Source organism: Gorilla gorilla, chromosome 2 (assembly GCF_029281585.2).
Source record: "Gorilla gorilla gorilla isolate KB3781 chromosome 2, NHGRI_mGorGor1-v2.1_pri, whole genome shotgun sequence".
Classification (NCBI taxonomy): Eukaryota; Metazoa; Chordata; class Mammalia; order Primates; family Hominidae; genus Gorilla; species Gorilla gorilla.
The window spans coordinates 181,499,379-181,522,349 of record NC_086017.1 but is presented as its reverse complement, the minus strand read 5'-3'; the positions used below and the strand labels follow the sequence as shown (position 1 = coordinate 181,522,349).

The window sequence follows — 22,971 nt, the reverse complement described above, 5'->3', positions numbered from 1 at the left end:
CCGAGATCGCACCACTGCTCTCCAGCCTGGGCAACAGACCGAGACTTCTTCTCAAAAAAACAAACAAAAAAAGATTATCTTTTATGTATAAGTAATTTAGAAATGCTCTCCAACGGGTTATAATCAAAACTACACAAATTTCTGCAAAATGGCTAGCCCAAATTGGTATTTCCAAAGAGGAAATGTTTGCCAATTACTATACTATCAGCTAATGAAATTAGTATTTTATTTGGAAGAAGTCTGCCAAAATAGATTGCAATGTGTTTTCTTAGACCAGGCCCGTAACTTGATGAAGTTTCTGGAACAGAAAAACAAATAAAAATCAACTCAATGTGTCTTTGTCCAAAATGTCCAAACAGCTACATATGTATGTTTGAACGAAATGTATTTAGATATTATTACTTAAAGATCCAATAAAATAGGTTTCGTTAATTCTCTTTTTATACCTAGCCAATCAATTCCTTTACTAAGTGTTAGAAGTAGATGAAGGACATTAACTGCATAATGCTGAGAACTTTGTTTCTGATTGCTGCCCATTGATCAATGATTAAAGATGCCATAAAGTCACCCCACTTAAGAAACCTAGAGAGCATTGAAGTTATGCTTTCATGACCACAAATTACCACTGCAATACCGTGAATAAAATATAACTTTTTAATTATTCAAGGCAATGCAGAATTACTTGTTCTTGAATCACTGATCAGATTCCCTATAAATTACCAGTAGATATTAATGAGATTTTTTTTAAATCAATAATGATACCTCTGGATACAACAGAAGATCGAAGGCCAGTTTTGCAGACAGTCTGTTATTTTATTGCACAGATTTCACTTCAAGAATAAAATGCACCATCAGTATTTGGAGAGTTTGGGGTCTCAGATACTGATATACCATCAGTGTTTACACCCGTAAAGCCAAATTCAACAGTACAATTTATGTTAAACAACATCACTTCAAGATGGCTAACAATGCAAATAGAGAGAAAAGTGGGGGAAAGCTTTAAAAATGTGTTAGTTTGAAGCATATGAAAATGTACGATTAAAAACTACATCATACAAACCTGAAATCAAAAATGTTTTGTGGAACATCAGTTAAAGTTATACTCACTTGCACTGTTATTTATTGCATAAAGTCTATGTGGTTCATTTCCTTCATATTGATGAATTGAGGATTTCAGGAAAACCATGGTTATAAAAATGATCAATCTTGAAAAAGTATGTACAGATAAATGTAAAATCACAAACTAAAAAATATCCCTACCCCTGGCCCTCAACTTACAAAAGGGAAAGTTTCCCATGGAAAGTTCGTTCCACTATTGCCCTCCCTCCCCCATCCCATGTCCCCAATGCTATCTTTTTCTGTCTCGTACAAGTAAATGACCTTGAAGGGAAGAAACAAAAGCCATCTTTATGAGGCTCCCATTGTCATCTGTATCAGTTTGAAAAGCATCTTGGCCGGTGTGGTGGCTCACTCCTATAATCCCAACACTTTGGGAGGCCGAGGAGGGAGGATACTTTGAGTCCAGGAGTTCGAGACCAACCTGGGCAACATAGGGAGCCCTCATCTCTACAAAAAACTTAAAAATTAGCTGGGTGTAGTAGTGAACGCCTGTAGTCCCAGCTACTTGGGAGGCTGAGGCAGGAGGATCACTTGAGCCAGGGAGGTTGAGGCTACATGAGCCGAGAACACACCACCGCACTCCAGCCTGAGCAACAGAGTGAGGCCCTATTTAAAAAAAAAAAAAAGTGTATTGTATTTCTCTTCCCCACCCCCACCTAACTCAGTGATGTTTGCAAAACATTTGAAATTTAAAGAAACAAAATATATATAATATATTTTTAATAAACAGCAAAAGAATGTCCAAGAAAAGAGCTAATAGGGGCAACACCATGGGAAAAAAATGTCTGGGCATTATCTGAGCTAGAGATTTCTTTTAAGGCAACCAAAAGATGGAGGAAATGGGGAGAAGTTAAGACTACAAAATGCCAGACAGGATGCTTTTCTAGACCTTTGGCTTTAGAGCCTGGCAGAGGAGTGGGCTTCCCCACACTGTGATGAGCAAACCTAGGGCCCTGGGCCCAGCATCTACAGCACCTCTGTGGGCAGCTGGGCAGCCCTCTTATACATGGGCACTCTTCGCATGAGTCGGGGAGCTAGAGCCCGCAGTGTAGTAGAAACGGTTTTCACCAAAGGCCTGAGCATCTCCAGCGCAGCAGAGGATGACACAGCCACCCACGAGGCACAGCACAGCACCAATCCAGCCTGCATACAGGGAGTAGCCAAAGCTCACGATGGTGGTCTCACGGTGGGCGCACACAGGGAACCAGATGGTGGCAACAATGGCGCAGAGAGCTGGAGAGACATGGAGAGGTGGTGACTGGGCGCAACCATCACACACCAAGCACTTGGGCAGGCCCACTCACTCCACATACACACACTTGTGGCTTCCAACCAGCTCCAAAAAGCTCCATACACACAGCTGTGCTCCCTCAACACTGAACCAATATGTAGCAGTTGGCATGTGTAGAAGAAGTAGACTGCTGGGTCCTTATTTTTTTCAGCAGGTAGCAGAAACAAAATAATTCCAATGTAAAAACCTAGAAATAAACCATTTAAGTCCAAAAAATATTTATTTGTATTTACTTGTATATCAACACTTCATATCTACAGTTATAATTCTAAAATTAGTATTCTTACTTAATTGTATTATAATTACCCCTTTACATGTCTGTGCATCATTCTAAGCTCTGAGTTCCTTGAAGGTAGGGTCCATGTCTTACTTATGTCTACCTTGGTACAAGGCAAATAGTATGTGCTCAATGTAGACCAGTTGAATGGCTGAATGATCTGAGCTATTCAAATATGAGAAACAAGATGGCAGCCACCTCAATTTTCCACTCTATTTTCTCAGTTTGGTCAATTCACATTACAAAGATCTGGAGAAGGTATGAAATTTCTCTTGCTGTGGTGAATGTTGCTAGATGAAAACGGAGTACCAGATAAAGGTTCAAGTTTGTATTACGCTATTCACAATCACAAAATCCCAACACACAAATGAACAGTCCTTGGAGTAGAAAAACTCACCCATTCAAGGGTCAAAATGGTAGAACTTTACTTATGGTCTTGCACCAATCAATCTAATCTTCGTTTTGGTTTTGATTTTATAGAGTAAAATAAGAAATAGCTTATATATCATGTAGTTTTTCACCTCTTTATAAGCAAAGTAACAAAACATGGGCAGGCAAGAGGCTATAAAGACTTTTTTTTATTTTTTTCAAATCTCTAGACCAGCACTGTCAAATGGAGTGGCCACAAGTTATGTGGGACCATTGATCATTTGCCATGAGGCCAGTGAGATGAAGAACTGAATTTTGAATTTTCATTAATTTTAATTTAAATGGCCACATGTAGCTAGTGGCTACTGTACCAAACAACACAGCTCTAAACAAAGTAACTCCAAACCTCTTTAAGTTGAGATGGCACATTAAAGTTGGCAGACAGAAAAATAATAATAACAATAATAATAACAATGAGGTTTCCATCAACAAATTCAAGACAGAGTACTGCACTGCCAGTCTGATGTTTGCCACCAGGGGTACCGTTATCACTTTCAACTCGGCAAGCTTTTTTCTGATTTCTACTCATCGTAAGTGATTTTCTAACTTACTCTCTATGCCCACAGAGAAGAAATATAACTTAACATAAGCAATCAAATCTAACAGCCTTGTATATTAGTTCTAAATGGAAAAAAGATTGGTCTTACCCATTTTGAAAGACCTTTTAAACAATCTCATCGCATTTGTGTTGCTTGTAACATAGATTTTTATTGACAATAGATTAAGCCCACCCCCACAAGCTGGGTATAGATATACATAGGAAGATATGATTTCTATCCTTAAAAAGAATAGATCTCACGAGGAAATCAGAAGGAAGAGAGTTAATTTGAAAAGCTATGAATTGCCCAGATTGGCTTTCTAACAGCCCAAATTCACTCCATTCATTATTTATAGATTATCTAAGAAGCTAAAATTGGCCAGGCATGGTGGCTCACACCTTTAATCCCAGCACTTAGGGAGGCCAAGGTGGGCGAATCGCCTGAGGTCAGGAGTTCAAGATCAGCCTGGCCAACATGGCAAAACCCCATCTCTACTAAAAAAATACAAAAATTAGCCAGGCATGGATGGTGGGCGACTGTAATCCCAGCTACTCAGGAGGCTGAGGCAGGGAGAATTGCTTGAACCCAGAAGGCAGAGGTTGCATGCAGTGAGCGGAGATCTTGCCACAGCACTCCAGCCTGGGCAACAGAGCAAGATTCTGTGTCAAAAAAAAAAAGAGAAGAAGCAGCTAAAATCTATCCATATGCTAATGCTTCCTTTTTCTTAAAAAGTAAGCACAGTCATGCCAACTTCTGTAATATTTTCATATGAGATACCATGAGAAGATGTATTTTCCTTCTGTGACTAGAATGTTCAAGAAAAGCAGTGTGTACGTGAAACCTCCCTTTCTAGCTCAGGACTTTGGAAACCTCAGATGCAGGGGAAAGTCTTTTTCTTTCTCTTCTCTGGCGTGAACTCCAAATCAGGCACTCTTGGAGAATTGCTTGGCTATTATCAGAGTCTCTACTTTCAGCAAGACACAGAGAAAAACCTTTTTCTCTGTCAGCAAAAGGGACTAAAATCCTCTTCTGGAGTGTTTCAGCCAGAGAGAACTACTGTAGATTTTCCATAGCAATACACAATCTACTTACACAGCCCTAAACCTCAAAAGTGGGCATTCGTTCAGCTGCGGGCAAAAAACAGCAACCTAGCAAAGGCTTACAAACACCCAGGCTTGTTTAGAGGAAAAAGAAGGGGAGTGAAAAGCTGAATTCTGTAGAGAAAAAAGTTCTAATTCCCAAACAACTGATATGGTTCAATCTAACCGATCTTTCCTATAAACAATTAACTGGTTTCAAAACAACTCAGGGTTCAAATCAAGTTTTATATTTTTCAACTATACTTTGTATTTACACATACAGCACATGTGCACACACATGCAGGAAAGCATTCCCCACATCTATTGTTAACCTAACTTTCACACTGAGATTTTATAGAATAAGACAAGAAACTGCCTCTAAATTCATTTAATTGTTCCCTTAAGCAAATAATAAAACAAGATTATCTTCACACAGGGAAATAACAGACTCAATATCCCAAAAGTAACCATCAGTCTTGGTTTTGAGTATTTTAGGGATTTTGTTAGGTTTTATTCCAATATAAATCATTAGAAAAAGGGAAAAATCAGAAAAAGGTCTAAATATTTCATACAATGAACCTCCATAGGAATGGATGAGTGAACGGGGGAACGAATGGATGGATAGATGAGAAGTAGTCTCATTTCAATTCTACATTTTACTTCATACATACCAAAACTGATGCCCAAAGTCATAAAATCTTATTGTGACTTTAACACACTTAAAGTCGCAAGCTCATCACTGACCTCATTAAAGATTTCCTTCTCTTACAATTCACACAAAACAAGGCAAATGAGTGCCAGCAGGCTCTTTACTTCCTAGGAGACAAATGAACCCTGGGTGGAATTCCTGTGGCTCTCAAAGATGAACCACATCAAAACCACTAAAAAATGACAGACTACCACATAACATGAAAGGAAATGAGAGGCTCACTGAAAACAGTGACCTTCAATTGAACCCAAAATGAAAAATGTTTAAAAACTAAAAAAGGAGAATTTACTCAATTTCAGTAATGGTTTCAAGAGAGAAAGAGATATGTTTTGACCAGTAAAGTTAAAAATTCAAGTCAAATCATTACTTAACTTTTAAAAATGTGAAATAGTAATATAACTGGCCAAAAATAATTGCCTTTCTTAAAGACACAGAAGGCCTGATAGTTTTAATTTTATTTGCAAACCCAAAAAGATGAGTTTGGAATGGTTCTCTCTGTTATTTGGGAAAAATAAAGAAAGTGTTTTTCTAGAAAGTCAGTTACCTGTAAGGTCAAGAAAACTGAAGACAGACAAAGGGAATTTTTGTTCTTTTTCTTTTTATATCATCAGAGTTTATTTTTAAATTAAGTCTCTAAAAACAAGACAGAGTAATTTTAGCAGTCAGATTTTTCAGTTTTTCTCCTCTTTTACCTTCAGAAGATGCAACAGCTAACTACACAAGGTGGGGGGGGTTCCATTTGCTGTTGGAAAACAGAAAGTAAAACTGAGGCATATTCTTAGCTAAAAATGAGAAGGAGGAGAAGGGGGAAGAGAAGGGAGAGAAAGGGAAGGGAAAAGAAAGCTTCACTATGTAAAGACAGATATATCTAAACCTGGTCCTCTCATAAGCAGAATTCCTTGCTCTTCAAAGAATAAAATTGTTTGCCCCTTTTGAGAACAAGTTTCAAATAATGCAACACAATACATTCTTTAATTGATAAGATATGCCTTGTTAAAAACTAAGAATGATGGTGACGTGACCAAACAGAAAATATTTGAGAAGTCCATTTTAAAGCAATGAAATGTAAGTGTGGCTTTTAATCTCTTTAAAGATGAGATGACACATGGTAACACATGGAGTTAAATAAACATGAAGTTAAATAAAATCAACACAGGTATGTTTGACTTTGGAGGTAACAACTGAGAGAAAGAGAGACAGACAGACAGACAAAGAGGCAGAGAAAGACAAGATCAGTAGACACTGACATTTCTTCCTCCTTCCAATAAATCTTTTTTTTTTTTTTTTTTGATAGGGTATCTGTCGCCCAGGCTGGAGGGCAGTGGTGCAATCTCGACTCACTGCAGCCTCATTCTCCCGAGCATCGATCCTCAGCCTCCCAAGTAGCTGGGATCCCAGGTACACACCACCAGGCTGGCCTAACTTTTGTATTTTTAGTAGGGATGGGGTTTTGCCATGTTGGCCAGGCTGGTCTCAAACTCCTGGGCTCAAGCAATCTGCCCGCGTCTGCCTTCCAAAATGCTAGATTACAGGCATGAACCACCATGCCTGGCCCCAGTGAACCTTTTTTCAAGTTTTGTCACTTCCCACTGAAAGGACTTTTTCTTTTTTTTTTTTTTTTTTTTTTTTTTTGAGACAGTCTCACTCTGTCGCCCAGGCTGGAGTGCAGTGGCATGATCTCAGCTCACTGCAAACTCCGCCACATGGGTTCAAGCAATCCTCGTGCCTCAGCCTCCCGAGTAGCTGGGATTACAGGCACCTGCCACACCTGGCTAATTTTTGTATTTTTTGTTTTTTGGGTTTTTTTTTTGTTTTTTATTTTTTTGAGATGGATTTTTGCTCTCGTTGCCCAGGCTGGAGTGCAATGGTGTGATCTCGGCTCACCACAACCTCTGCCTCCTGGGTTCAAGTGATTCTCCTGCCTCAGCCTCCCAAGTAGCAGGGATTACAGGCGTGTGCCACCATGCCCTGCTAATTTTATATTTTAAGTAGAGACAGGGTTTCTCCATGTTGGTCAGGCTGGTTTCGAACTCCCGACCTCAGGTGATCCACCCACCTCAGCCTCCCAAAGTGCTGTGATTACAGGCGTGAGCCACCACGCCCAGCCCTGAAAGAACTTTTAAAAGCATCATTTCTAGCACAAAGCAAAATTTTCATTAAAATCATTTAAATTATTCTGACTTCTTACATTAGTAATAGCGAAAAAAATCTTTCTTGATATGCTATCTAAGATTTCCTTTAAAAAATCTGAAGACTGGAAGAAATGGAGAAGTGGAAAGATGAAGCATATGTTACAGCCATGAGTTGATCACTGTTGAGGAGGTTGGGTTCACAGGAGTTTATTATACTATTCCTCTACTTTTATATAGGTCTGATATTTTCCAAAATAAAAACGTTCTTAAAGACCTTCTTGGCCAGGCGCGGTGGCTCACGGCTCAGGAGTTCGAGACCAGCCTGCCCAATATGGTGAAACCCCATCTATACAAAAAATACAAAAATTAGCCGGGCATGGTGGCACATGCCAGTAATCCCAGCTAGTCGGGAGCCTGAGGCAGGAGAATCGCTTGAACCCCGGTGGCAGAGGTTGCAGTGAGCCAAGATTGCGCCACTGCACTCTAGCCTGGGCGACAGAGCAAAGGTCCGTCTCAAAAAATAAAAATAAAAAGAAGGAAATTGACATGATTGGAAGAATACCCAGCTGCTCTCAGGGTATTCTTTTAACCAGCTAACCAACAATAACAATAATAATAGCAACCATTTATGGAGCACTTACCATGTGCCAGATCCCATGCTAAATAACTTTCACACATCATTTCACTGTTTTTACTAACCTGAGAAGCAGGCGTTATTGTTCCCATTTTATGGAAGGGACCAGAGACATTAAGGAACTGCCCCAGTTCACACAGCTAGAAAGTAGTAGGTTCCAGATTCAGCACAGTTGGATCTGACTCCAGCTGATAAGATCAAACAATTCAGGGCACAGGCACCTCCTGCCTTGGCAGGGACTCTTGAAAAGCCACAAACAGATTAGCCTCAAATCCACCACAGATCTGAGAGCCTGCTGCTCCTGTGCTACTCATCTGGCTTTAGAAGCAACTGGCTCCTATTTCTTCCTCCACAGCAGGAACCAAATCCTCACACCATTAAACGGAACTGCTGAGAAGATAAAGTTGTACAACAGACATAATTTTTTTAAGCTTTCACAAAAATAATTACAGATTTTCAGGGTCAGGAAAAACTGATTTTAATTAGCAGTGTTCACAGTTCCCATACCAGGACTAGCTGTGACACTGTGTCCAGTTCCCAGGCCCCCGAAACCCAGGAGGTGCCTCATCTTCTTTGGTCGAATGAGGTGTGTTTGTTCAGCCCCATTCAGTGACCCTGAGGACCTTGCACAGGCCTAGCGCTGGCTTCTCTAGGGGAGTGACAGAAACAGTCCAGAGCAACACAAAGGGAGCCTTCAGTCCCCGTGCTCCTCCCACCACTGCCAACAGGGGAAACAAGGCACTTGGGGCTCCATGGTGAGAAGACCTAGAGGAGATCAGCAGGTGCCATGCTTGAGACAATGAGCTTTACATTTCCAGAGCTAGCTCGTTCCAGTCAAAACAACATCCAGCCCAAAGGCAGTGGTGATCCACTGAGAAACAAATCCGGATAGGAGCAAAGCAGGCAGACAATATCGGAAATGCAAGGCCGTAAAAGGGCAATGAGGGGACTCTGGTGAGTGTCCGGAAATGGGCAGCCTCCTTGGGTGGGGTCAGGTCCCTCCATGTCCTGCTTCCCCCATAGTTTCACTCCAGACAGGCAAACAGGGACTGAGGCACTCACCCACTCCCCAGACCCACCTCACTTTCTTCCTCTGTGATTCTGCCTATCTATATCAACCCATTTTTAGAAGATAAAGAAAAACAAATTCAGCTAGGAAGTTTCAAACCACCGGTTGCTTTTTCCTTCAATATCCCTGATTATTCAACTAAACAATTCTGTTGTTTTTAGGGTTTTTTAAACTACGTATACTTTGCTTTTATCCCTCTATTTTCCAGGGTTTGTATGTTTGTTTTAGTGTGTTCTCTTACTTGTGGATACCTGTGACATTCATATGGAAGGCCAGAATTTCTAAACATGAGCACTCAACACAACAGACCCACCTTTTGGCTCTGCCATCCTCAGAGCCCAAGAGAACCTTCCAGGGCTTCTGTGAGAATGTGAGGAAAGTAACAAACAGCAAGTGTCTAGGAGAAGGGTTTCACCTGGATTCTGCAAACCAAGTTTACTTGTGGAGCTTTGACTTTCCTGTTGGAAAGGGAGTCAGACAATAGATCTGACCTCCATAGAGCACTGCAAGAGGGGGCCCCTGTGAGTCAGATAAAGCACCGGATGCTGATATGTGTTCCGTGTGACGCTGGCACACAAATTCTTTGTGGCTGGAACCAAAATTTCCACATTCAGATTTTTCTCTGGAAATTACAGTGGCCTTTTCACTCCTGTTAACACACACACACGCGCGCGCACACACACACACACACCCTTGTGGCTTCACAAGAACCTGCAAGCCTCCGTCCCTTTGCAATCCTGGAAAATGGTGCCCCACCTCTCATGTCCCCTCACCTTACTGGTGTCATTGTGAGTGTGAGGCCTCCAGATGGGAGGTACCCACCACTAAGTGGCATCAACCCACACAGAACCCTGACCCCTTATCCTTACCCCTCAAATTCATCATCTGATATGCCAGTCTGGGGGTATGAATTCCTTGTTTCAGAAGAAGGTGATTTTATATCTAACCCATTACCAGACTAATTTGTTGTCACTGATATGCGCACTTTGCAGCAAGAGTTGTTGTTCTTAAAATTCATATTGTCTATTAGGATTTAGAATGTGCTAATGAAACTAGCATCTGAGGGAAAAAAAAAGGAGAGAAATTAAATCACTGACCAGAATAGAGCTAGAAGGACCCTCCATAGGTTGTTAAATGAAGCCCTCTATGTGCAGGCATAATCGGCAAAACCAAATGAGCACATGCCATTTCCTGTCCCTGGACTGTCCCTCCCCTCAATTCATGACCAGCCCACCTCCTCTTCAAGTCTCAGAGCTTACTGCTGGGTTCTTCCGCTCTGGAAACTCATCCAGTCTGGGTTAGGTGCCTTCCTATGTGTATGCACAGACTATATACCTTTTCTACATGAGCACATACCATATTCTATTGAGGTTTCCAAGTACACTCAAAGCAAAGACGGCCTATTTTCCCCAGTGTCCCCAGTACCTACCATGGTGTCTGGCCCACAGGCTCAAGGAAGGCTTACTGAGTTAAAGGACGGAGCCATCACCTGGTGGTCTAACCACCCTCAACTCCTGACTTTTCTCTTGCCTCTTCTTTACTTTTTTCTTTCTTTCTTTCTTTCTTTTTTTTTTTTTGGAGTTGCACTCTGTCACCCAGGCTGGAACGCAGTAGCGTGATCTCAGCTCACCGCAACCTCTGCCTCCTGGGTTCAAATCATTCTCCTGCCTCAGCACCCCCCCGCCCCGAGTAGCTGGAATTACAGGCGTGCACCACCATACCTGGCTAATTTTTGTATTTTTAGTAGAGATGGGGTTTCACCATATTGGCCAGGCTGGTCTTGAACTTCCAACCTCAAGTGATCCGCCCACCTCAGCCTCCTTCTTTATTAACTGAGCTTCTCAGTCTTGCCTGCACATAAGCATCACCTCGGAAGCTTTCAAAAAATATCTTTGCCTGGCCTGATGCCCAGAAAATTCTGATTCAATTGATCTGCCGTGGGACCTGGGCATAGGTGTTCAAAAAGGATTCCACTGTGAAGACTGAGAAGGCTTCCATCTTTCAGGTCTTTCCCTTAGGTATTTCCTACCTTCAAAATCCTCTTTCTCTTTTTAAACTTATCTTCATGGTCAGTGACTCCCAGAGACATTACTTAGCCCTCTGTGTAAACTGCCCATAAAATACAAAGGGATACAGATTGTGGGGGTCCATCCCCCACTGGCTTCACTTGGCTTCCTTTCACATTTCTCTTGAACTTGAGAAGGCAGCAACCACAAGATCTGAGATTCATCAGGCTCCCTCATAGGCAGGGTACCACTGAGAAAGCTGTCTTACCCAGCAGAATGAGCAAAACACCAGCCAGCTGGGCCCGCCTGTACTTAGCCACACCGGGCTCCTGGCCCATCCGGATGCAGGGAAGAACAGTCAGCAGCAGTAAAATGGCCGGCAGACCCAGGACCGAGGCAGCAATCATCAGGGCGCGGCAGGCCTGCACGTAGCCTGGGAACAACAGAGCAGATGGGAAAGGTTAGACCACAGGGTTCTCTTGCTTCCTGAGCCCTGCCTTAGGGGAATTCAGCACCATCTCCCTTCCTCCTTCTTGGCGGATTCCAGGACTTAGAAGGTGCTAATGTTGTCTAAGGTCACTAAGCATTTTTCAGCTTTTAAAACAACTCAGCAAGAAAAAAGGGGGCTGGAGAAACTAAATGGGGACCCCTGGTTTAGACCACTTGGCCAAGCTTCCAGGATGGAGGGGCCAAGAGTCCATTTACATTATTACATCCCCCTGAGAAAGTTCAGATGAAAACTGAAATCTCCCAAGAATCATTCTGTGAGGGCCTCTATTGTTTCCAGTCTGCTATTGATAGCTCTACCTGTGTGACCTTGGGCAAGTTACTCAACCATGATGTCTTATTTTCCACATCTATAAAGTAACAACAGGCCAGGCATGGTGGCTCACACCTCTAATCCCAGTACTTTGGGAGGCCAAGGCAGGTGGATCTTCTGAGGTCAGGAGTTCAAGATCAGCCTGGCCAACAGGGCGAAACCCCGTCTCTACTAAAAATACAAAAATTAGCCTGGTGTGGTGGTGTGAGCCTGTAGTCCCAGCTACTTGGGGAGGCTGAAGCAGCAGAATCGCTTGAACCTGAGAGGCGGAGGTTGCAGTGAGCTGAGATCGAGCCACTGCACTCCAGCCCAGGTGACAGAGCGAGACTCTTTCTCAAAATAAACAAATAAATAAACAAACAAATAAAATATTGATAATAATATAATAGTACCTACATCTCTCTAATAGAATTCTACTGAAGATTACATTAGTTAATTTATTTAGTGCTTAAAACAGTGCCTATACCAAATCCTCAAAAAAGGTTAGTTGTTATCATTGGTGTTCTTTGTCTGTCTCAGTGCAGCGCTTTCATCTTCAGGTGTCCTAGGTGATTTTCTCCTAACCATGTGCTTTCATTCACATTGGCTGTGGCCCTAACCCAGACTAAACTAAGACTCAGGCTTCCTCTCTTTGCTATCTCCCCAGAGGCTGTTGTCCTCATGGATCCTGTCCCTAAATTGTTGGGCCTCATCTCCTGCCTCACCCACAGTGCCCTGGGCATCCTTCCCCAACTGTCCATCATTGCTTAAAAGGCATCTCTCCAGCCCTCAGGGTTCCTGGAGGGCAGACACCTGCCTTGGTATTCACGGAGTTAACACAGTGCCCACAACAGATCATGGAAACAACTGCGAATCAAGGAGTAAGAGAACTGAAAAATAGAAGAGTAGAGCAAAACTACATGAACTTTATCCTGTCAAGTAAAATGCCAAGTAAAAACTGTATTAAGAAACAGATTACAATATGTGTCACATTTATTTAGAATAAATCTGACAAGACACTGGGAGAATTTCACAGACAAATTTGTTTCACTTTCAAATGTAATGTTTCTCATTAAAACTCTCCCTCCTCTTAAAAAAGGTGGGGGGGGGCGTCACATTTATTACCCTCCCCTTTTTGCTCAGAAGGAACTAGTACTAGTGGCCTGGGTGAGGCAGAGTTCACAGCAAAGCCAGGAAACTAGCCGACATCTGCCTCACACACCAGGACCCTCACGTGCAAAAAGGCCTAACTTCAACGCTGTCTCTTAGCAAGGAACGTTTTGCCAGAATTCGGACTTCACAAGGGCCCTCTTCCAGCACTGCCCATCTCAGCTCCTTCAGAATTAAAGATAATCAGTCAAGTGTCTACTGACTTGAAGATCTCCAGAAAGGAGCTCCAGGAAGTCTGAGGCCCATCCCCTGACCCAGCCGTCCGCCTCTGCGGCTTGTAGAGAGCCAGTACTCACACAAAGCAGGCAGTCAACTGGCAATGCAGGTTCTGAAATCCATGGCACTGGCTGTCCACATGCTACAGTGCCAAGGCCATGTCCGGACACCAAAAGATAGGGACAGAGGACTGTTCCTGCCTCCACCCAAAGTATGAGGGAGGGGGAAGGCAGGAAGGACTAGCGCCGCCCCCCACCCCCCCACCCCCCCAGTATGCACTCCCCTCTGGAGGACAGCCTTTGTTCTCTGAAAACAAACCACTTGGCACTGAATGCTCAGTAAAGTTAATTTCGGGAGAAGGAAGCAAAGTTAATTTTATGCTTCAAAGATCCCTACAAATACCATGCCCAGCTTTTAATATAGGTACCATTCATGAAGCATCTACTATCTCAAAGGAGATTACATTTCTTATCTCATTTAATCCTCAAATCATCGTGAAAGATGGGTGGTTGATCTGATTTTAACTTTTAAAAGAAGACAACCGTGGTTCACTGAGGCTAGCAATTTGTCCCCCTCACCCAGATTGTGAGTCCTGGATGCCGGAGGCTGGCCTGGGTCTGCCAACACCAGCATTAGCCAAAGCTGAGTCTAGATCTGCGTTCGTTGACCTCTGGCCTTCTGAAAGTTCAAAACGAAGGAAAGGATAGCGTAAGGCAAACCAGGCAAGCACTGCCCGCAGCTATTGTGTGCCAGAGGCCATGCCAGGTCCAGAAGAGGAAGCAAAGAGAATAACAGGACGCCATCTCTATCTTCAAGGAATTTAAAACGTAGTGGGAGAACTTCACTCACGAACAATCAACAAAAAACAAGATAAAATGTGCCTTTGTGGGGATAAGAGCCAAGTACTAGGCAGCAGGGAGGAAGGAGGGATTCAGATTCCGCCTGCGAGGACCGGAAATAGGGCGTGCTTGGAGGAGGCTTAAGGGCCGAGCAGAGTCTTATCTGACTGGCGGCTTCAGGGACAGGTTTCTCCCCATCTTGAGGAAACCGGGAAAATCCTTTAAGTGAGCACAATCCACGAAGGCTGGGGGACAGAAGCCCACCTTGTAGGGACCGGGACAAGGACATGCCTTTGGGGTAGGGCAGAGATTCCAGCAGAAAACCAAGGGGGTGCCCGCGACCTCGCCATTGCCCAACCCATTGGTTTAAATCTGAATTGAGACTGTCGCCCAAAATGTTTCCACAGGACACATGTGAAAATGTGGCCCCTGGCCGGCGCTAGGCTGTCAATTTTTACCTCCCCTTCCCACTCTGAGACACGCTGGAGGGGTGGCGGCGAGCGACCCTCGGCGGCGCTCTCCGTATCTCCCCAATGGAGTCCGCCCTCCGAGGAGCGCCCGCTCGTCCCTATCCAACCCAGCGGCGCGGAGCGGGAGCCGGCGTCACCGCAGCCCCGCGGTCTGACGCGCCCACAGCAGGGGCGGGGGTAGCGGGGGCAGCGGAGATGGCCCTGGGCACGTGCGGGAATCAACCTGACATTTCCCAAACCAGGCAGCCCAGAGAGCCCTGGACGTGAATTGCTCAGCGGCTGGGCGGACGGAGCTAGGAGGGCTCTAACCTGGCCGGGGGCGCTTCGCCCATCCCATGAGGACCGAGAAACTCAGCCTGAGCCGGTTCGATTCTCCTGTCAGCTTGTGTTACACGCTCCTTCTCACCTCTGCGGGCGGAATCTAACGCGAAGGCTCGGCGCCCCGGGGGCGGCCGGGCGGGAGCGGGAAGCACTTCGGGAAGCGGACGGTGGAAGGATGCGGGCTGGGGCCGCAGTAATTAACACGGACTCAGTTCCTATTAGGTGTTCCGGTTTGTTCATTCTCAAAGGGACTCGGCCAGTGTTACCACCGGCCACATTGCCACTATTATCTCAAATTCCAGATAAGAATACTGCGGCCTAGAGAAGTTAAGTTCGGGGCTGCCTAATTCTTCTACAACAAGGTGGGACTAGGGATGTCAAAAACGTACCCAAAGGTCTTCAAGCCCCCAAAATGTCTCTGTGACGCCGTCTAATATCCCGCTCTCTACCCAGAGGATAAGGATTTGGGAGCCGCCGCCAAGCTCGGGTCCTTACCCGGCAGGATGAGGATGTCCACCAGGGGCTTGCAGTGGTACAGCCCCGTGGCCATGACGCAGTCGGCCCACAGCCCCTTGGAGCCCAGCTCATCCAGCTTGCGGCAGGTGGGGATGGTGTAGCCGCAGGTCACCACCCAGTCATTGGTGGAGGTGGTCACGATGACGCCGATCCAGCCCACGAAGCTCGTGACGAAGCCCACCACCTGCAGGCACGTGGCCACCATGGTGGCCGCCAGGATGTCCCCGTGCCTCGCCCCTCACGGCTGTGCCTGGGCCTGGGCTGGACAGTGCCTGCCCAGGTACGTCTCCCACGCTCGCGAGCCGCTGGAGGGCGACGGCCCGAGGCGGGACACTGGAGGTGGAGGTGGGCGCCGGAGGCTGCGAGCTCAGCGGCGAAGGGCGCACGGCGGGGACAGCAGCGCTGCTGGGCAGCGCGCCCCCGCCCCCTCTTTAAGCCCCGCGGCTCCGGCCGGCGAGCACCAATCGGCGGCAGCCCCGGGGCGCGCCGGCCAATCGCGGGGCGGGGCCGGGAGGGAAGCGTGAAGGGGAGCAAAGTAACCCCAGGGGGGCCATTGGGCCGCCCCGCCCCGTCCGCAGCGCAGTCCGGCGATGCAAAGTAAAACAATTCCATCCAGGTCCAGAGAAACGGAGAGCGCAAAGAGGGCGTGCGTTTGTCGAGAGTTCTGTTTTGCTGCGACTGGTTTCTCTTCTTATAGCCCCTCTCTCATCTCAGTCTCTGGGTGTCCATTCCGCTCCGACCCTCCTCAGCTCCTCCCTGCTCGCTCCTTCTTCCCTGCTGCGAGCACTCCAAGGGCGCTCGGTACAGTCCCCAGACGACCCAGGATTGTGACAGACTGAAAAGTGCAGTAGGGACAGACGCGAGGCATTCAGTACACACAGTTACTAGAAGAAAGAAAACGATGCTTTTCAGTGGTTGAACATCATCAGCGGCAAACGTGGCCATAATAATCAACAATAGCAACTCACATTTATCGAGCTGTGTTATATATTATGCAGATGCATTTTACATGCATTAGCTCATTTAATTCTCATAACAGCCTTTGAGGTAGGAACAATTGTCAATGACACATACTAGGCCGGGAGTGGTGGCTCACATCTGTAATCCCAGCACTTTGGGAGGCCAAGGTGGGCGGATCACCTAAGGTCAGGAGTTCGAGACCAGCCTGACCAACATGGTGAAACTCCATCTCTACAGAAAATACAAAAATTAGCCGGGCATGGTGGCGCATGCCTGTAACCCCAGCTGCTTGGGAGGCTGAGGCAGGAGAATAACTTGAAGGAGGTTGCAGTGAGCCAAGATCGTGCCACTGCACTCCAGCCTGGGCGACTGAGTAAGACACCGTCTCAAAAGCAAACAACAACAACAACAACAACAAATTACACGCACTAGCCATAGAGAAACAGCACAAGAAGGTTAAGTTGCCCAAGTTCACGCAGCTAGGAAGGGGTAGACACCATGGGCCCATCTCATCCCTTTCATGAACTGTTTCTAGGAAACTGTCCTGATCAGTCTGAAAATTCCTAAGGGGTTCATGTGTCCCATTTTAGATGCATTAAAAGCTACAGCAGACTTCCCTGGCTCACTGTAAATAAATTAATATCTGTACCCCACTGAGAAAACTGCCTAGCCCAGAATGAGCGCTCTGATAGTGTAAAGCTATCATCATCACCATCAACATCATTAAGCCACCATGCATACAAATAGGCCGCATTATTTGCACCTTTTTATTCTGATAGGGAAGTCTTCCTTGAGCTGTATCTACATTCAACAGTTTTCACTCCCTTTGAAACATTCGGCTTATCTTATTATCTCCTTCTATCCATTCCCTTGGACCACTGCCTCCTCACCAATCATGAGACTTAAAGGTGTGAGGATTTCAGAAAGCACGAAAACTTCCTGCTCAGCATTCTAAAATCTAAGATACTAACCATAAATCATAGGTACTGAGCTTTCCCAAAGCCAGCCCTAATGCTGGTTATCAGTGCAATCAGTATGTCTTCTAGGAAAGCCTGGACTTGAGGAGACAATTACATTTCCCTGGAGACCCCAAGGAAATCAAGTGCACACACAGAAATGGCTCTTGTAATTGATAGCAGAGTGTCAAGTACAAGGGTCACAGTAATCACCCAGAAAGCACAGTGACTAAGAACGCAGTCCAACTGCCCAAGTTCAAATCTTGGTTCCATCACTTTCTGGCTGTGAGACCAAGTTACTTTATCATTCTTGGCCTCCTTTTCTCATTTGTAAAATAAGGATGAAAACTGTACCTACCTCATAGGCTTTTTTTTTTTTAATTCTGTGAGCTATTAGGTTGGTGCAAAGTATTAAACATAATGGCAAAAACCACGATTACTTTTATACCAACCTAATAATATATATGCAGAACTTAAAGTAACATTGGTACAAAGTAAGTGTTCAGAAACCCCTGGCTAATGTGATGCTTCAGAACGTTGTTGTCGTTGTTGCCATTGTTGTTGTTTTGAGACAAGATCTGTGTCACCCTGTCTACAGTTCAGTGGCATGATCATAGCTCATTGTAGCCTTGAACCCTGGGACTCAAGTGATCCTCCCACCTCAGCCTCCTGAGTAGCTAGGACTACAGGCATGAGTCACCATGCCCAGCTAATTTTTTTTATTATTAGTAGAGAGAAGGTCTCACTATGTTGCCCAAGCTGGTCTTGAACTCCTGCGCTCAAGCAATTCACCTGCCTTGGCCTCCCAAAGTGCTGGGATTATAATAGGCATGAGCCAGCAGGCTTGGCCTGATTTCGCATTCTTATGTATCCTCCCTATATTCATATGAGTTTGATTTGTGGAAACTATTCCATAGGAGTATGTTCTGAGTGAGCCATTGTGTTTGGGGGACGTTTCATCACCAGGGTCTATGGACTGAATGTTTTCAGATATTTCCTTATAACACTTTTTAAAAAATGGCTTTTGTGCTAAATACAACATAAAACATAAAACCCAAGCAACGTCAACTTCTTGTAAAGCACTCATGAAATCTGCACTCTTATGCCTCCATTAGAATTTGACATTCGAACCATGAAACTTCAACCAATCAGAATATAACCATGCCCAGATCATCCACAGGTCACACACACATAGTGTTTGTAAAGCCAGATTTCAGAACTCAGGCACTAAATGGTAAAGAAAAAAAAAAAAATTGCCAAGTTGTTAAGATTGCTATCTTGGACTGGGACCTCCTAGGTTCACATTCTGTCTTCGCCACTTGAGCTGGCCCTTCACCTACGTGACTCTCAGGTTCTTCATGTACAAAGTGAGATAGTAAATGCCCCCTTAGGGCATGGTGAGAATCAAGTGAGATAATTTATATGAAGTACTCAGCATAGTGCCCAGCACTGCTGGACACTCATTCACATTAGACACTGTTAGAATGATTTATAGGAAGCATAGATTAATTGGAAATGGGAGTTCCCTTTGGTAGAGATACAAGCTAAATAATTAGGGTATTATTATTATCCAATGAAAGCAATTGTAAAGCCAGTGTCTAATTCATTCCAGCATAGATGTACAAAAGGCCACTTAAGGAGGCCACAAGATGTAACCTGTTTGAATTCATTAGCCCAAGGTAAAGAAAGGGCTTGTCCCTTCAAAAGGAAGGCAGGAAGCCATGGAAGCAAAGAGAACTGGGGGCCAAGAGGCAGAGAGACACAATGGGAATCCTTGACTATTTTCAGAGTCTGTGGCTCACAGACTCTGAGGATGCGGTGCCATTAGCAAGGCTCTGTAGAGTGGGGAAGTCCCTCAAGCTATCTTAGCTGAGACTTTTGCTAAAATCGTCCACATTGCGGCTGGGCACAGTGGCTCACCCCTGTAATCCCATCACTTTGGGAGACCAAGGCGGGTGGATCACGAGGTCAGGAGTTCGAGACCAGTCTGGCCAACATGGTGAAACCCCGTCTCGGGGTTTCAAAATTATACAAAAATTAGCTGGGTGTGGTGGCAGGTGCCTGTAATCCCAGCTACTCAAGAGGCTGAGGCAGGAGAATCTCTTGAACCTGGGAGGCAGAGGTTGCAGTGAGCCGAGATCGTGCCATTGCACTCCAGCCTGGGCAACAAGAGCAAGACTCCATCTCAAATATATACATATATATATATATATATGTATATACACACAAAATTAGCCAGGCATGGTGGCGCATGCCTGTAATCCCAGCTACTCAGGAGTCTGAGGCAGGAGAATCGCTTGAACCCGGGAGGCAGAGGTCGCAGTGAGCCGAGATCACGCCATTGCACTCCAGCCTGGGCAACAAGAGCAAACTCTGTCTCAAAAAAAAAAAAAAAATATCATCCACATTGCTTGGCTGTGGCTCTCCTCCCAAACCCTCTTTGTGATTAAGACCTGACTTCCCATGCAGCACAACTTACTAAACTGATATTCTGGGTCTGTCACAGTCTCAGGTACCCTTTAGTTGTAAGAGTCAGTCTCTCAAGGTCTAATCACCCTCAGATAAACGTCAATCGTTGGTCCCCAGACCATCCAGACAAAGGTCTTCTCAGTTAATTTTTTCTCAGCAAACTCTGCCATGCCATCTTTTCACATTTCCACAGTACATATGGAAGGTATGTACTGTGAAGTACTAGGAAGGTAGAGCTGAGACCTGATTTCAGGTCTTCTAACCCTAAGTCCAATGTTTTTTTCCATTATAAAAAAAAAATAAGATGAGTCATATGCTCTGTGGCTTGAGCATCAGCTCGTTCCTTCATCTTACTCTTATTCAAAGGTATTTGAAGGGGAGGATTAGGGGATTAGGGCCAGTAAGGCCCTAAAACCCAGATGTGAACTAAACAAAGGAAGAGGCCTGGTTAACTGTTCTTCTACCATTTACACCTAAAAATAGTCAATCAAACTAAAATGCTATTCAGTTACAGCACGAATGCATACCACAAAGCAGACGTGACTGCTGGCAAGCATCAAAACCCCACATTGAGAGCAAAGTTTGGGCCAAGGAGTAGGCTCTTAGCGCCTGCTAGTGGTTATCTTTTATCATTGCATGGCTGGTAAAAAACTGAAGGGAGCTGTAACTTGTAGAGAAACATGATTAACCTCAGCTTTGCACATTCCAAATGAGGGATAATTAAACCCAACTGGAATGTGCATTTCTCTGTGGAAGTTTTCTTCCTATATTTTAAAAAGATGATTCACCTCTTTAGAAAACCAAACATGAAAACACAGGACATATATGAAATTACTTAAGCAAGATTATTCAATTAAAAAATCCAGTACTTCTACTAGGCCCTTATTTACTTATTTATTTATTTTGTTAAAGACAGAGTCTTGCTGTCCCCCTGGAGGCTGAAGTGTGGCGGTACAAACATAGCTCACTGTAACCTCGAACTCTGGGCCCAAGTGATCCTCCCACCTCAGCCTCCTGTGTAGCTAGGACTATAGGTGCACACCACCACACCTGGCTAATTTTTTTATTGTTGTATTTTTTATAGAGATGGGGGAGGGGTCTCTCTGTGTTGCCCAGGCTGGTCTCAAACTCTTGGCCTCAAAAGATACCCCCATCTCAGCTCCCCATCACATCCGGCCTGGGGACCTCTTTTTAAGGGATAAATTCCTCTGGTGGATTTTAAATATTTGATGATACACACATACACACATTTTTAGAAATACTGTAGAACAAATTCATAGCATAAAAAGAATATCAAACATAGGCTTTAAAAATGAAATGACCTGTAAGTTTCAGGATTTTGTCTATTTTGTTCATCACTGAAACTGTTGAATGTGGCACAGTACGTGGCATACACAAAGGCACTCAATACATACCTGTTGAATGGAGCTGACTGAAGGGTTGAAAGGGAGAGATTGAATTTGCAAGCCTACAAGTTCCACTAGAATGAGAACTTGAAGACACCATGCAGAAGAAATCAGGAGGTGGTGACTGGAGCTGGTCTAGGGAGTGGGCAAGAGGCAGAGTACAGCTCTTTGTGGTCTCGGGTACCCACCTGCCGCCCACAGGAAAGTGAAGCCTTCAGCAGTAGAAGGGATGTGTACTGCTCAGGTCTCAAACAGAGAAGTCTCTAATTACCTAGACATGCTGGCCTCAATGCATATACTTCCAGCAGAGAAGAGTGGCACCTTCACAATTCACTTCCACCTGGAGATTCAAATTCAGCTACGAGAGGGGAAAAAATTCCTTTTCAGGAAATTTCTCCAACAATCACTGCGGAAAACACACCAGGTTCTCTAGAACAGACAACAGGGCTCCAGGTGCTCCCCCATATCTTGCCCTTTCTTCACAGTGCAACTAGAATATCATTCCTTCAGAAGCCATTTCATCCCAAATTTCCCTTCCTTCAGCTTGTAGATAGAGTAAAATAATGAAAAACTTGTACCTGGAGTTTAAGGCTTGAATCCTCTCAGAGTGTTTTCTCTCTTCAAGTAGGCAATTCTATTCATCCACTTCTCTGCCAAGAGTCTCAGACTGCATTAAATGATATCCTGTCTAATTCAACCTATGAGATCATAGTTCCTGAAGAAGAGCAAAAGTCCTTATTTTTAGCCCAAATTCAACTAGTGATTACATTTTCAGAAAACATAGTAGTAATAGAGTATGTAAGTGCTGAAGTGAAAAATAAGGAAATAATCTAACTAAAAAGCCACATCTTTAAATTCTCTATCTTAATAATTAAGGGGCAGGGCACGGTGGCTCATGCCTGTAATCCTAGTACTTTGGGAGGCCAAGGCAGGCAGGTCACCTGAGGTCAGGAGTTCGAGACCAGCCTGGCCAACATGGTGAAACCCTGTCTCTACTAAAAATACAAAAAATAGCTCGGTGTGATGGTGGGTGCCTGTAATCCCAGCTACTTGGGAGGCTGAGGCACCAGAATCATTTGAATCCAGGAGGCAGAGGTTGCAGTGAGCTAAGATCATGCCACTGCACTCCACCCTGGGCAACAGAGTGAGACTCTGGCTCCCAATAATAATAATAATCATAAAGAACAGGTGTTTGTCGGCCAGGCGCAGTGGTTCACACCTGTAATCCCAGCACTTTGGGAGGCTGAGGCGGGCGAATCATGAGGTCAGGAGTTCAAGGCCCAGCCTGGCCAACATGGTGAAACCCTGTCTCTACTAAAAATACAAAAAAATAGCTGGGCGTAGTGGGGAGCGTCTGTAAACCCAGCTACTCAGGAAGCTGAGGCAGGAGAATCACTTGAATCCGGGAGGTGGAGGTTGCAGTGAGCTGAGATCGCACCACTGCATTCCAGCCCAGGTGACAGAGTAAAACTCTGCCTCAAAAAAAGAAAAAAAAAAAAAAAGAACAGGTGTTTGCATTTAGCTACCTAGGACATGGAAACACAGAGCAATTTGTTGACTTTTAA

At 44.7% G+C, this 22,971-nt stretch overlaps 1 protein-coding gene across 2 annotated transcripts; it reads right to left on the bottom strand.

The window, feature by feature from the left end:
* Positions 1-792: 792 nt before the first annotated feature.
* CLDN11 (claudin 11) lies at positions 793-22,056 on the bottom strand. Of its 2 annotated transcripts, XM_004037998.5 has the most exons (5): positions 21,985-22,056; positions 21,678-21,764; positions 15,595-16,499; positions 11,553-11,717; positions 793-2,352 (listed from the first exon to the last, which is right to left on the bottom strand). In XM_004037998.5, exons 3-5 carry the CDS (start codon positions 15,818-15,820, stop codon positions 2,120-2,122), a joined length of 624 nt encoding a protein of 207 aa, XP_004038046.1. In that variant the 5' UTR covers positions 15,821-16,499; positions 21,678-21,764; positions 21,985-22,056; the 3' UTR covers positions 793-2,119. The 2 variants fall into 2 exon arrangements, with proteins under 2 accessions (XP_004038046.1, XP_063560422.1); XM_063704352.1 differs by lacking the exons at positions 15,595-16,499; positions 21,678-21,764; positions 21,985-22,056 and adding an exon at positions 13,550-13,664.
* Positions 22,057-22,971: the final 915 nt, after the last annotated feature.

Coding starts and splice junctions, on each gene's coding strand:
- CLDN11 (XM_004037998.5), bottom strand. CDS start 15,820: ATGGTGGCCACGTGCCTGCAGGTGGTGGGCTTCGTCACGAGCTTCGTG. Junction 11,718..15,594: donor GGACATCCTCATCCTGCCGG/GTAAGGACCCGA, acceptor TGTTGTTCCCAG/GCTACGTGCAGGCCTGCCGC. Junction 2,353..11,552: donor TGTTTTGCTCATTCTGCTGG/GTAAGACAGCTT, acceptor ATGTCTCTCCAG/CTCTCTGCGCCATTGTTGCC.